The sequence below is a fragment of the Vigna umbellata genome, chromosome 1 (assembly GCF_029865625.1).
Source record: "Vigna umbellata cultivar VRB3 chromosome 1, Vumbellata_1.0, whole genome shotgun sequence".
Classification (NCBI taxonomy): Eukaryota; Viridiplantae; Streptophyta; class Magnoliopsida; order Fabales; family Fabaceae; genus Vigna; species Vigna umbellata.
The window spans coordinates 106,837,927-106,853,396 of record NC_142165.1 but is presented as its reverse complement, the minus strand read 5'-3'; the positions used below and the strand labels follow the sequence as shown (position 1 = coordinate 106,853,396).

The following is a 15,470-nucleotide window of genomic DNA, read 5'->3' as shown; positions in this document are numbered from 1 at the left end:
TATATAGACATTTAACTATATTCCTTCTTTGCCAGTGGCTGCCTCTTCACGTGCTTTCTTCAACAAAAGCTTCCTAGTTTGCCTCCTTGAGAGGAAGTACCTGCAATAACCACAATCATTTAACATAATTCAACTTTAAGAATATACTTAAGAAAATAATTTCAATATCACTTCAATTCGTCTGTCGTGTCGTTAAATAAACACTTGTATGTACTTTCAGGAAAATAAAATATATATGTATCTATGACATGTTGAGCTTGATTCCATTAGGTTTCAAATTGAAGGTTACGTTTTATCTTTGACATATTTTTTGAATAAAAAAATCCGACGTTGTAACAATTTAAAAAATAAAATAAAATAAAGATAAAAGTCTTAGATTAAGTAAAGGTGTATAAAATTAAAACTTTTAGGTTTGAGCTAATTATATATATTCTTATTGATCAAATCCATATTTGTTTAGTTTTATATAGTTTAAGAGATACAACATATCAATTGTTTTTTCATCTTCCAAAAACAATGCCACCATTTTTCTCTTTTCTTCTTTCTTGCAACATAGAGGAGTGATCGATGATTACATATGAGTTTATGAGCAATGATTTTATGCAATACAATATAACAGGATTGAGGTGTAAGTTAAGGTCGATCTAGATAAAGCTTATGCTTATATCTATATATGGTGGCATGTAAAATATGTATAGAATCCGAGGTTCTCACATTGCCATATTCAGGTTTATGATTAACAATTTAAACTCTTAAAATATATATATATATAACCAATGCAGAAAAGACATTTAACGTCGGTCATTTTGGTCTTTTAACGTCAGCTCCAGAACTAACGTCTTTGTGGGTGACGTTAATCAAACGTCGAATTCAAACAGGCCCGATGTCTTTATAGACGTCGGTTACTGCATGATCTCGACGTCTAAAGGGCTTCATAGACGTCGGACAATGCAATGTTCGACGTCTAAAGGGCTCCCTAGACGTCGAACATTACATTAACTAAAGTTTACTACAGGTTGTGTATTATGGTAGCGTAGTAGCACCTTCTTCCTTTGCTAATTTATTCATAGAAAAGGTTGCGTCTTTTGGATCTCTTATGACATTTCAACCGAAAACCGAATCTGGGTCCTTGCCTAGTTCCATTAAAACCGCCAATGAAAACGAACGGTGACAATAGAACTAGGCAAGGACCGAAGTTCGGTTTTGGGTTGAAACGCTATAAGACATCCAAAAGACGCAAACTTTTCTTACGAGGAAACTAGAAAAGGGAGAATGTGGTACAAAGCTACCCAAAGACATGAGAAAAATTGCACCAAAACACAACAAAAACTCATTTTAATCAGTTCAAATGAAAGATAATCAATCAAAGACTAATATAATCGGAATAAAAATATGTTTAAACAGTTCAAAAGAGACAAAAACGCACTTAAAAAAACAATGCTGCGGAAAGAAAAGGTGAGAAGGAAGACGATGAAGTGCTCGTAACAACGGGTCTGATGTCTGATTTAACAGCTATATTAAAAGAGAGACAAACTTTGACTATAACACAATTTTAAAAATTAGAGTAACGTTTACACTTAACTGTATATTATAAAATTAAATTATTTCAAGTTAATGTAAGATTTTCAATGTTAAATAAAAATTTATATCATATTATAATTTTAACATTTATAAATTAAAGAAACACATCTGTAAAGGTCTAATAAAAAAATTTATTTACGTCGTTAAAACATTCTGTAAGTTTTGAAAAAAAAATATTTTGAATGGCTGTTAACTGTGGAAATTATAATATAAAGTTAAATGTTGTGTATAGAAAGAGAAAGACAAAATTATCTAAATAGTTAAAACTCGTAAGTTAATTTGAGTTGGATTAAAAATAAATAAATTTTAATATGTGTCAAAATTGTACTTAGTTCACTAAGAATTCAATTCAATCAAATTGAATATGTGATGAGTTTCGGATTACCAACCTAGACATAAAAAAATTCACCTCATTCTTACTTTAATAGTCGAGTCTAACCAAATAAGCAATTTTGTTCTTTTATTTTAGAAGAGAGATTCATACCCACGATATATTTTATTTATATTTTATTTAGAATTATGATTTAGTTTTTGAGATAATTTATTTATTGTATAAAATGAAAAAAAATATTTGGATTTTGGTTATATATTAAAAAATATGAGATTGAAGAGAGAAAAAGTTGTAATTTAATTTAATTAAGTGAATCAAACCACTTTAACTCATTAATCTATGTTTGTTGATCGAACTCAAATTTCGATTAAGTTGACTTACTAAATAGCCAAACTCATGATGGTTCGAATGAGGTCACCATAATTATATATAATAAGTATTCAAGTATATTATAATTAATGAGTAAAAACACTAAAATATTAATTTATTATTGTGAAGGGTAAAAGACAATAATATAGGTGAAAGGAATATATGAGTATAAAATAGTGTAATAAGAAAGAAATAAATAAATATAACTAATGACTTCCAACATATTTTTTCACGTCAAGACATACATTTTGACTAATTCATGATTTTCATATATTTTGACTAATTCATGATTTTCATATATGTTAAGAGGTTTAAATCAATTTCAGTCTTACAAAACTCACTTATATACATTTTTTTCAATAATGTATTCAGTAAACCATCATTTATAACATTTTCTTTCACCAATGTATTCCTCAAACCATAATTTATATACATTTTTTTTTTCAATGTATTCATGAAATCATCATTTCATAAACCTCTTGCCAATAATTATAAGCACAGGTAATATAATGCTATTTATGATATTTTCCAATAAATGTGTACATTTTTTTTATTTCTCTTATATAATTTAAGGTAAAGAAAACTATATATAAACACTTAAAATAAAAATTATACTAGAACATATTTTTAATCTATACAATAAAATTGTAAGTTTTCATTGTAATTTTTTTTCATGTAAAATTTAAAATTATTTTTTAATACTTATATAGAATAGTTAAATTTTAATTTTAATAATTATTTTTTGTATATGATAATCATTTTAAGATGATGCATTACCTTTATTTTGAAAATCTAAAAATGTCTTGTAATAACATATGCATACATTATATCATAGTATTAGTATTCAGATTAATTCGCCTCTTTTAAACAATGGTTTATTTTTTTTAATATATAAAGTAAATTGGCATAATTATGAATAAGAAATAACACACTTTAAATTTTGAAGAAATATAAAAACAGATATCTGAAATTTATTGAAAAAAGTTATTCGACAATTTGACAACTTTTATATCGATAAAAATTAACTTTTATATTTTTAAAAGAAAGAAAGAGGGAACAGTACTAAGTGATAATGTGAAATAATAGTAAAAAAGTTGTGGTTTCAAAATACCGTCAGCAAAAATTATCATACCACGCTGATTTTGTATTAGGAAGATATTAAAATCCGTTGAAAAAAATGAACAAGCATGCAGTACCCAAACTAAACCCGGGTCCCCCAACGTATATGTGACAACTCACAAGTCTGGCCACACCTGAGTAAACGATCATCAGCATTAACATTAGAATCAACACTCTGTCTGTTGAATAGCAATTAAGTTCGTGGAGCTTTATGTCGAAGGACTTGGAAGAGTTTGGACACATAACAAATGATTTCTTAGGTGTATCGCAAACGACATTGGTATGTCATTATCATTTGCTACGTACACATTTTTTAAGTGACAAAGCTTGAAGAAAGTTGTGAAAATCTTTATAAGTAGATTCAGTGGATCATTTTGAAAGGTTATTGTTTCAGTTTTGTGGTGCAACCCGTGTAGATTGTGTACTTGTATTTGTCCTAATGGCAACGACTGTGATAAATAGTGTCAGCCTTTAATAATAAAAACTAACACAGGAATTCTATTTTCAACGGATGCATCAAGTTGCGTGTTGTGATAAAATAGTTATTAACGGAATATTTTGATCGAGATGATACCGATCATAGAACAATGTGAACAAACAACCAATGGTTTTTCACCACATATATATAAGGATGCAGCAAGAGTTGAATGGTTGGGACAATCACACAAAGTTTTCCTAATTTCAGTTCACACCAGTACATCACTTGCTTCTTTTAGCTTAGGAAGAGTAGAAATGGTTGACACTTTCAGTGTAGAGAGTAGGCTTCATATAAGAGAGTTTGATGAAGGTAGAGATGTTAAGGTGGTGGGGAAGCTTGAGAGGAAGTGTGAGATTGGGACTAAAAAGGGGGTCTCCATTTTCACCAACATGATGGGTGACCCTTTATCTAGGATTAGGTTATATCCCCTTCATGTTATGTTGGTGGGTAGCTAATACCCTATATCTTTTTCCCCTTTGCACGATTATCTCTCCAAATCCAAACTTGGAAACTTGGGTTCAATTAGTTAATCATGAATATGCATTATCCAACAATCATCTTCATATATATATGTATATATATATACTCCATTTCTATACTTAAACTCTACTATATGAAAGTTTTGTCTGTTTCATATACATGCATATACCACATTACTATTATATGCAGCAGATGACTGTACTAATCATATATGTGTTTCATAAGGTGGCTGAGCTGCTTGAAAGCAAGGAGCTTGTGGGTGTGGTTCGAGGGTGCATTAAGAGTATGAGAACTCCTTCTGAATCATTGCTGAAGATTGGTTGCATACTAGGCCTTAGAGTCTCTCCTTCACACAGGTACTTGATTAATGCCACCATAGAATGCACCCAATCTGTTTGATTTATAAGGATGTAAAACTTTGAGCTTGGTATGAAGAATCACATTGCAATATGGTCAATGTTACCGACGTTTACTCATCTATGCAGGAGAAAGGGGATTGGACTGAAACTTGTCACCTCAGTTGAAGAATGGATGCTGAGAAATGGGGCTGAATATGCATTCCTGGCAACTGAAAAGAACAACGATGCCTCTAGAAACCTATTTACCAACAAATGCAAATATGTGAGCCTCAGCTCACTTTTCATATTTGTGCATCCAATTAGTTTCCCTGCAAAGCAGATTTCCAAGGATATAGAAATTGAGAAGGTAAACATAGACCAGGCAATTTCGTTATACAGAAGAACCCTGATGGCCAAAGAGCTTTACCCATTAGACATGGATAGTATTTTGAAGGAGAATCTCAGCTTGGGCACCTGTGGTGAGTTATTACAAAGAGGGAGGCTTACTCAACTTGCAGAGAAAGGAAGAGAGTGAAGACATTATTACCAATGAAATCACAAGCTCGTGGATCATCTTTAGCATATGGAATACTTGTGAGGCTTACAAGCTTCAACTTAAAAAGTCTCAGCCACTTAGGTTTCTTCACACAGCTTTAAATCATGCAAGAGACAAAATCTTCCCTTGTCTGAGAATGTCGGTGAGTGACTCACTGTGCAGGCCCTTTGGGTTTCTCTTCCTCTATGGGCTCCACGGAGAGGGAGAGAACCTTGGGGAGCTAATGGAATCCATATGGAGGTTCACATCAAGGATGGGAGAAAGTTTGAAGGACTGCACAGTGGTTATAACGGAGCTAGGGTTTGGTGATCCACTTGTAAACCATATCCCTCAAACAGCTTCCATGTCGTGCATCGATGATATTTGGTACACGAAAAGAATTTCAAGCCACAGTGACGAAAAGGATGATGAACTGCTGATTAAGAGACAAATCGGGAATGTGTTTGTTGACCCTAGAGATTTTTAGGTCAATAACTTTTCGCAGCTACTTTTGTTGTTGTTGCATCTGATATGGCTTCTAGCATCATTAATTATCTCAACATATGGAGAATTATTATATGTATACCATTGACTTCAAATTATCTCTTAGTTGATTATGATTAACATCAATTCGTCATGTACCCCTTTTTTTTTTCTTTACTTTTCGGTCTTTTCTTTCTCCAACCCAGACAGACGAATCATTGATGCAACAGTTTTATATCTCGAAAGATGGACTTAAATGGTTGTTTATCATTTGTTGGTTGAACATAAAAGAAAATCGAAATACCTTCATGCTTTTCTTAGAATTTATGATGCAAAATTTCAAACAGACTACACTTCAAGAATCGATAGTGGTTCATGAATCATGACTGAACTTAAAGATACCCAGTTCCCTGTTTCAAATAACAGTTTTTTTTTTTCAAAGTTATAACATATTTCCAATAGATTAATCGTTGAAAATTCGGCCTTTTTATTATTATGTTAATGTGTGTGTGATACTTGTTACTATTCAACACCATTTCCCTCAATGGAATCATAGGATTACCTGAAAAGGTAAGAGTGGTGCGGTTTGCTTATCGAATCTTTGGTGACCCGAGGAATTGAAATCAGTTGTACAGACGCTGATGCAACAGTTCAAGGTGCAGCAGATCTACTGAGAGAAATATTTGCATAAGGAAAAGTATAAACATTCACCGAATCTTGGGTGGATTTAAGCGGTTGTGGGAAAGATTAGAATAATTAGTACACACACGAGACTATATAAGTGATATATGATCTAAAAGGAAGAAAGATAAGTAAAGAAAATAAAATAGAAATAATTAAGATGTATAAATATAATTCCTCTTTAGCTACGTATATAACTTGTGTACCTATACATATAATTAGATTTAGAAGATATAAATTATATAAAACTAAAAGTATTTTTTATACTGTTAATAGTACAGAAATTAATGCATGTATGGTAAATTAAGTATAAATATATACAATCACAAATCTGTGCATTAGTTCACAAATTTGTCATTTTTCTTACTTAAGATAATATCATATTAGTTATTAACTAAATTAATGCACCCAAAAATCTTGATTTTTTATAGAATAAAAAACATGACGTTATATATATATATATATATATATATATATATATATATATATATATATATATTATATATATATATATATATATATATATTATATATATATATATATATATATATATATATATATATATATATATATATATATATATAATATATATATATATATATATATATATATATATATATATATATATATATATATATATATATACGAAAAAATATTTCATTTTCATTTATTACAAATTGATTAGTTTATCACTCATATTAATAATTTTTTAATTTTTTTAATATTCTCTCTAATATATCTAAAATCCTTATCATTTTTTTTTCTTTGTGAAATATTCAGTTAGTTGAGTAATAAGCATAATTCAATTTAGTTTTACTAATCAGAAATTCTTTTTTAAATAAATTTTCTTTTTCCTTCACATATTTTAAATTAATTCATGATAATATTTCTTTAAAGGCACTATCTTTTACTTTTTAAAATGAATAAGGGTTATTAAACAAACAACCTAAATAAGTACTTCTACGATAAATTGTATTTATTGTGTATAATTTAATTTTATAATTGAATATGTAGTAAGATTATACTTACTACAACTAGTATAATTACTATCAATACTCGTTGTAGGATATTAATTATGTTAGTTAATATAACGTTTATGATTTGCATTGATAGTTATTTTGTGAAGTTCTGTATTTTTGTTTAGATTTAATTGAATTGGATGGATTTAAATGATCACATATGAATTTATAAGGAGAGTGTATTAGAATGTGTGTGTTGAATTACAAAAGTCATTATGATGTTAAAATGTTGTCAAAGTATCATTATTTTTTATTTAATAGAGAAAATCACATAGAATTGAATATTTTAGATGAGAAGTCATAAAAAATTTCTATACCTTTACTTCCTATTTGGATAAGACATTTCTATAATTTTAAAAATTGAAAGGCTTGTTTATTTGAATTGTTTGTAATTGATTTTTTTTTTCAAATATTTTATTTTGACAGAGTAATTAAAATATTTTGTATTTCAATTATATTGTTTAGATAAAGTAATTAAATTTCTCTTTTAAAAAAATTATATTTTAGGAATATTTATTTTAAAATATAAAAATTTTAAATTAAAATGTGCAATAAAATATTAGTCAAATTTTAATATTTAAATAATATTTAACAATTTTTTTTTCAATATGTATGTATATGTATATAAAAAGAAAGTCACTATGTGAAATTTTAATCTTCTCCGATTTTAAGTGAATTCAAATTTTATTGTTTTAATCATTTAAAATATCTTCAAAAAGTTTCTAGATTTTTTTTATCCAAACAATCCATGTAATTCTAAAAAAATTTAAATTGATCAAAAAAATTAATTATCCTTTTAAATGATCTCATCCAAACAGATTTTATATAATGCTAGCAAGGAATTATAATGATTGCTTGTAAGTAACCTTATGGTAGGTTTCATGTTTTGAATTTGATGTCAGAGTGTGTGTATTCAATATTTATTTTCTGAAAGTCAATTTAATCAAGCTCCTTCAATTTCTAAAATTCTAAGTGAAGTTGAAAACGTAATTAACATATAAATTTAGTGTTGTCAAAATGGGTTGTAATTCGTGGATCAATCCAGTTTATCACGGATTTGAGTCGGGTTGAGTTTGAAAAAAATGTATTTTTTTATGTGGACTAGTTTTCAACCCAGCTCACTTAGAACCCGGTTCACCGGGTTGAACCCGTGAGTGGCTCACCAACTCACCTAATTTAATTTAATTATTTATTATTTTGTGTTTCAATATTATTAGTTAGCATTTTTTTATTATAGGTAGATGGTGATAAAGAAAGAGATGTTTCAAGAGAGAAAAATATTATAGATTTATTCATTCAAGACTCTAATATTATAAATGAACAAGTGATACAAAAATTATCAATATTAAAAACTTATTTGTTCGTCTTTTGTACATGTTTTTGGATTACGTTTAGATTATATGATATATATTTTTTTTAATTGTCTTTGGAGTTTAACATGATTTTAGTGTGCCTTTATTTAGATTTGAATTAAAACAAATTGTAATTTTTTTATTTTAAAAAAAAATTATAATTAAATGAGTCAGTGAGCCAACCTATTTAACCCACCAATCCGCATTGTGTCGGGTTGAGTTCAAATATTTTCAGCTCGCTAATAAGTGAGCCAAGTTGGGTTGGTTCACTAAATGATCAACCCATGATGAGTTGGACCGGTTCGATCTGGATTATCCATTTTGACAGATAAACTAACAATAGTTTTTTAGATGAGATTAAGAAAATGTAATGTAATATTTAAAATAATAACAGTTAACTTTATTGGTGACTAAATTAAATTTCATCAGTTTACCTATCTAATATATTTTTCATTATATAGTAATTATGTATTGGAACATCAATAAACGATGTCACACGTACAAGATCCAAGGGAGAATACTCACACAATATCTATGTAAATTGTATTTATGATATCACATATTTATATAGACCGTATTCTGATAAATTATAAATCTCTCTCTCTCTACACACACTTTAATTTGTAAAAGAACTTGTTTAAGTATTTTAAAATTAACTATTAAAGGTTGAACTTATTTCAATATAATTTTATATGTTATCTTGAAGAGTTTGTTAAAGTAAAGTAAAAATAATTTATATACATATCATTAGTTGTTTCTATAAAAATAAATAAATATAAATGCATGTTAAATGTTTTTCACAAAGGAAGTCCAAAACAAAACATAACAAATCCAGACATTAAACAAATTATAAATCCAGATATGAAAATTAATTAATTAATAATTTAAATTAATTGTATACCATTGATAAAAGTGCATCAATAATATTTTTCCTTGGAATCCAAAGCTCACTTCAGCTACTGAATTGGAACGTCCAAATTCCACAAAATGACATTTTGTCAATGGGAAGTTCGTTTAAATTTCGGATACATTTTCCGTGTGGTAAACTGTCAAAAGTAGTTGTTCTATACAGAATGAGTATTCACTTTAATTGTATGCCTGTGTTTTAGCTTAATTTAATTTATAAACTGGCAGATTGCTTTCACTTAACTGTAAAGTTCTATTTTATTTCAATTTTGATGGTTTACTTCATTGCAATAAATTATGAACTGAAAAAAATTGAAACATTGAAACAACAATAAGAAAGAGATAGAATACCAAAACAAAACTTAGAAGGCTATAAGAGTTTAATCTTTGCTATACGATCTTCCATTAAAGGTAGAGAAAGTTCGAGATTTTTTATCAAATTTAAGAGATATCATGACTGGGATTGATTAAAAAAAAACTTAAATGAGAAATTAGTATATTTCTATTGTATTAAAAAATATTCGTTTCTATGGCCTTGTTCAACACAAGGCAAAACACCTGTCATGACATGCCATGGTCACTCACTCTATTAAAATCAAAACAATTTTTACAAGACAACAACTAAACAACATTTCTTTAGACTTGCACTTTAGCAATTCTGTTATTTGGTCGCCATATCCTTCTACCAGATGGAATTCTCTTTTCAGAAGAAGTTTTGGGTGCTTCCAACTGAACTTCCAGATTGGAGGAATCTAAGGATAGTCTTTTCATAATGAAAGCATCCAAATCGAAGTCACTTTCACCATTTGCATCATCCTCATTATCGTCTTCAATAGGAAAATCGTCACTGTTTTTATCTGTTCCCGAAATATTTCTCAAAGAATTAAATGGCATATTGTAGGAATTTGGACTCAGCTTGAGGAGCGTCTTTAAAGTGTCAATGGCCGGGTCTAAAATATCTAAGAATCCCATAACCCATGAAGCATCATCTACAACTTCTGTGCGCTGTACCATATGCAACAAATAAAGTTTCTCATGTTAGCAGCGCACAAGGATATTTTCTCAATCTATTACAGAGAATCTAAAGTTAAATTATCTACATTTTACACCGTGCAATCCTTTAATTTACAAGAAACAATAAGTGATGTTAAATTATGTGTCAAGTAGAAATTGGTCTGAGATTATAACGGTCCCTGGATCATGAAAAATTTCTTCCAATATATGACAGTTACCTGTTGGAAATAGAGATTACGAATCTCTTCAGCACGCACGGAGTTTCCTTGTTCTTCCTCCATTGTTGCCCAAGTCATCCATGTCACATAACTCTGAGAATTTACATTCAGCGAGGATTTAAATAATCTACGTGCAGTAGAAAGATTGCCAAGCCTCTGCTCCAGAACACCCCAAGCCTGCATTGGAGACAATAGTCACAGCAAGTGATCATTAAGCTATGTAGAGACTCAAGTTGTAACATGATTCATCATATGCACGCACCTGAAGGCATCTGGCAGCAGTTTCACTGTTCTGATCAATTGAGAGTGTTTTTTGGTAGAATTCTCTGGCTTTATTCATGTTTCCTTCCTTCCATTCCATCCAACCCCAAGCCTACATGCCCCCAAATTTTCTGGTCAATCATTCTCTTTTCAAATTGTTATATACGAAAAGTAAAAAGAAAATATCTGTAGGTGGGAATCAAAAGTATGCAGTAAAATAGAAGTCATGATTCGTGCAACAAGGTGTTTTAAATCTGAAAGATAAACTATTTTTCATGTTGAATTAGTATATTCTTTGAAACATTAATTAGGATCCAGAACTAGATAGGGACAGTAAGAAGAATGCCATAATAAATATATGGCACTAATAAAAAACAAACAGAAGTGGCATATTCTGATCCCCTTTAGTCTTTCTAAAATATCTTACTTCCTGGTAGTCAGCACCACATCATGAATACAGTATGTATGGCACAGATTCCTCATCATGTCAAGCTTAGTTTACAGAACATCATGATATTTAAGATAAATGATCCAAGAAAAGAAATTTCTTACAAACCAAACAGGTTGGTGCCTTGGATTCAATTCTGACGCTCTCCTGAACAAAACCCGAGCAAGGTTTGCAGTTGAGTGTTGGTATTCTAATAAAGCAAGAGATTGAAGTAGAACAGCATCCCTCGGATTTAGAGTGTGGCCTATCTTTAAAAGTTTTCTTCCCTTGTCAATGTTGCCAATGTTTGCTTCAAAAACGCCCCATACATGCCAAGCAAACCTATTTTTGGGACTAGCCTGCACTGCTTTCTATTAAAAAGAAGAAAAAAAAACACATAAGTCACGCAATGACAAAATAATAAAAGCAAATGACTGAAAAAAGATGTCCCAACTCGTAATGAACATATAGTCTGTCTAGTTCAACCAATCAGATGAATCAGAACAAAAAAAAAAAACAAAAAGAGGAACTCGTAATGTTAAATACAACCTCAAACAATTTCCTAGCAGCACGGTAGTTTTCTTGTTCCACCTCCATTTGAGCCCAACTCTATTTTAGAAAGAATAAACATGATTTGAGATAACAAGCACTACATACAGGTTTAATTGATAAACTAAATCTCTCGTATCACCATGACTTACAAGCCAACTAGCACAGCTATTAGGATTACACTTTGTGGCCTGATTGAATAAATAACGAGCCTGCTGATATCTTTTTGCTCTAGCTTCAAGCAGTGCAAGTGTTTGGTATATGTACTCATTCTGTCCACCATATTGAAGACCTTTACCGAGTAGACTCCTTGCCTTCTTTATATTTCCCTGCTTTAACTCTAGAACTGCCCACCCATGCCAAGCAGCAACATGCTTCTTATCAGCAACCGTGGCAGCATCAAACAACTCTCTTGCCCTCCTGAAATTTCCCATTTGCATTTCAAGAACAGCCCAGCACTGTCCAAACAGAACTTGCATTTATTAATTTCAGAGGTTAAAATTCAGCGTATCAGAGTATCGGAAACAATGACCCTCCCTCCTAATAACATTATGTTTTAGTAGCTGAAAATAAAAAATAATGTCAGGTTTAGTACATGCCTCAAAGGAAATATGCCTGCCAGGTCAGGTAAATTATAGTCACATCTATGCCCATCTAAGATTTTAAGTACGATGAAGGGACATCTTTAAAACATGTTGGGATTTGATGTTGGCAATTTATTATCAACTAAGTAAAAAACTTGATTGAATACTAAATATAGATATAGTCAGAGGTAACATGCATCACTCCGATCTTTAACAACTTCTAAGAAAGAAAAAATGAAATAAGTTTCTCTACAAACTAATATTAGTTTATGCATAATTTAATTTATAAAAATTCAATTATATTAGTTTCCCTAAAAGATGAATTTTAATTAATGCATAAACGAAATTAAGAGAATTTTAAATGTAGTTCTCTTAGGAAATCAAACATATCACCAGAATGAGTTATTGGACAAACATGATTTGAAGGAGGCAAAGCAACCAGTAAACAAAACGTAGCCAGCTAGAGAGTGTGAAGCGTGATCACCACATGCAAAACACACTAGAACACTAACCTGCCAAATGTAAGCATTTTCACCCTGCGTAGCCTGGCAACCCTTCTCGTATATCTCTCTGGCTTCACCTGTTTTCGATTGCTTGCTCAAAATCTTTCCAAGTACCACGTAAGGTCGACCATCTTCAGGCCAAAAGCTTATACACTTCCATTCCCATTCAAAACCATCAGAAAAGAAATTGACAATATTTCCAAATAAACAAACTAGTCACTTAAAAAAAAGGAAAAACGTGACACCACACCTTTCGAAGCAATGCCTCTGCTTCTTCATATCGAAAGCTTCTTCTAGCCATAAGCTTCGCCCTGTATAACGCCAAGTCCAAATTCACTTTGAGGGGTCTCTCTTTCGATTCCAACCTCTCAGGTTCAAACATGGGCATCTTCTTCGCGAATTTCGCGAGCCCCGCGTCGATCGTGGAAGCCTTCGCGTCACCACCGTCATCCGCCTCATTCTCCTTCTCTTCCTCCTCCTCCACCTCCTTCTCTTCTTCCTCTTTGCCGGAAAAATCAGTCAACGGCCGGCGAACGGCAAGGGCATCCACGGAGCCCGAGTCTTCGGGCGAAACTGCATTGCTGTAATTCTGATCCGATGAAAGGGAACTTTTGTCCAGCACCGTGGTGTACGAGGAGGATGAGTCACTGAGAGAGCAACACGGAGCATGTGAGTGTAGGGGCAAAATGGGTACCTTATGTGTGAGCTTGAAGATATATTTAGGGTTCTTGGACTGAGTTACGAAAGCGAAGGCGGAAGAGGAAGAAGAAGGGACGGCGTTCATTTCTGGTTAACGGTCTAAACTGTTTCCTGTTTTCTACGTACAGGCAATTGTTGAAGAAGAAGAGAGTGATTGGAATTACCGTTATTACCCTCTGTTGGAGTCGCAAAGACGGGTTCATGATTCAAGTGGAAGGGTAGTTTGGTAGTTGTACATGCTACGTCTCAGTGGACTGAAATTATCCACATAAGTACGTGGCTTATGTGGCTGGGCCTTCATCCTGAATGCAGATTTTAGCCACACGTGTGGGCTCGTAATTGGCATGTGTGGTCGGGTTCCGGATTTTACAAACGTGGTGGATAAATCATAAACGACGAGTAAACTGGGAGAAATAATCGAATGTGATGGGTGTAGAAAATTATTAATTACAAATGTCAATAACCTGTCTCCAAAATTTAGTTGTACTTTTCATATATTATAGTGATAATTCTAAATTGATTTTTACTTCTCTCCACAATTGAATCTTCTTTTAACACTGTTTACTTACTGTTTCTTTGTTGTCTTTGAAACAAAAATATTTTTCTAGCACTTCGATCGTCTTAAGAAGCTAAAACTCCGGTTTTAAAATCTACTTATAAAAAAATGCTTATAGAAATAGTTAGAGGTCGATTTCCCAATACAGAAAGTTCTAAAGCTTTTTCCAAATGAACAAATAAATTCAATTTTAATTGGATTTTTTAATTTAAATATACAGCTTAATTAAACATGTGTTTCATACAAGGTGAGATTTTCAACTCACATTAAATTTTTATCCATCTTTCTCTCACGTGCGAGTCTTTTCATATTAAAACACTTCATTCTTAAACACGAATACTTTAGTAGTGACAATTTATTTGCATCATCGTTTTAGTATGGGACAAGCTTTTGTAAATTACTTTCAAAATAAAGAATCTTTAAAATTTTTAGGTTTTTCACTTTATATCATATATATTCTAGTTGTCATCTAGATAAATCCACATTAAATATGACAATGGGTTAAATCGGGTATAAATAATACCTACCGGTGAAAAAATTTAAAAAAATACTTTATTAATGTTAAAATGTATTAAAATTAAAAAAAAAGTTTTGTTTATGTATTATTTTATGTATGTGAAAAAAAAATTAGGGAGCCAAAGCCTCCTAGACCTTATACTAAGCTCTGCCATTGGGTTTACCTGCTATCATCTTATCCAAAAAAAATCTATCACATAACTCGTTGGGCTTCTTATCAGTATTTGTGAAAAAATATTTATAAATACCTGTGATACTAATGAATATTATATATATATATATATATATATATATATATATATATATATATATATATATAATTTAAAATAAAATTATTTTTAAAAAAATATTTAAAATATACATTTAGATAACAAATAATAATTTGTAAGTACAGTCCAAGTCAATAAAATATTAATACAAATAAATTTAATATTTTTAAAAAATAAATTTAAATGAGTTGTGTCAAAATAT

At 30.6% G+C, this 15,470-nt stretch overlaps 2 protein-coding genes and 1 pseudogene across 2 annotated transcripts; 2 read left to right on the top strand and 1 right to left on the bottom strand.

Moving 5' to 3' along the window:
- Nucleotides 1-4,132: 4,132 nt before the first annotated feature.
- LOC124845886 (putative N-acetyltransferase HLS1 pseudogene) lies at nt 4,133-5,231 on the top strand (annotated as a pseudogene).
- Nucleotides 5,216-5,861, top strand: LOC148207062 (putative N-acetyltransferase HLS1). The gene has a single exon (XM_088115922.1). It carries the CDS (start codon nt 5,389-5,391, stop codon nt 5,716-5,718), a length of 330 nt encoding a protein of 109 aa, XP_087972048.1. The 5' UTR covers nt 5,216-5,388; the 3' UTR covers nt 5,719-5,861.
- A 4,278-nt stretch (nt 5,862-10,139) lies between these two features.
- On the bottom strand, nt 10,140-14,044 carry HCF107 (high chlorophyll fluorescent 107). Its single transcript, XM_047323082.2, has 8 exons — nt 13,479-14,044; nt 13,238-13,381; nt 12,294-12,599; nt 12,142-12,201; nt 11,718-11,963; nt 11,167-11,277; nt 10,905-11,081; nt 10,140-10,677 (listed from the first exon to the last, which is right to left on the bottom strand). The coding sequence occupies exons 1-8, from the start codon at nt 14,010-14,012 to the stop codon at nt 10,309-10,311; spliced, it is 1,947 nt and encodes a 648-aa protein (XP_047179038.2). The 5' UTR covers nt 14,013-14,044; the 3' UTR covers nt 10,140-10,308.
- Nucleotides 14,045-15,470: the final 1,426 nt, after the last annotated feature.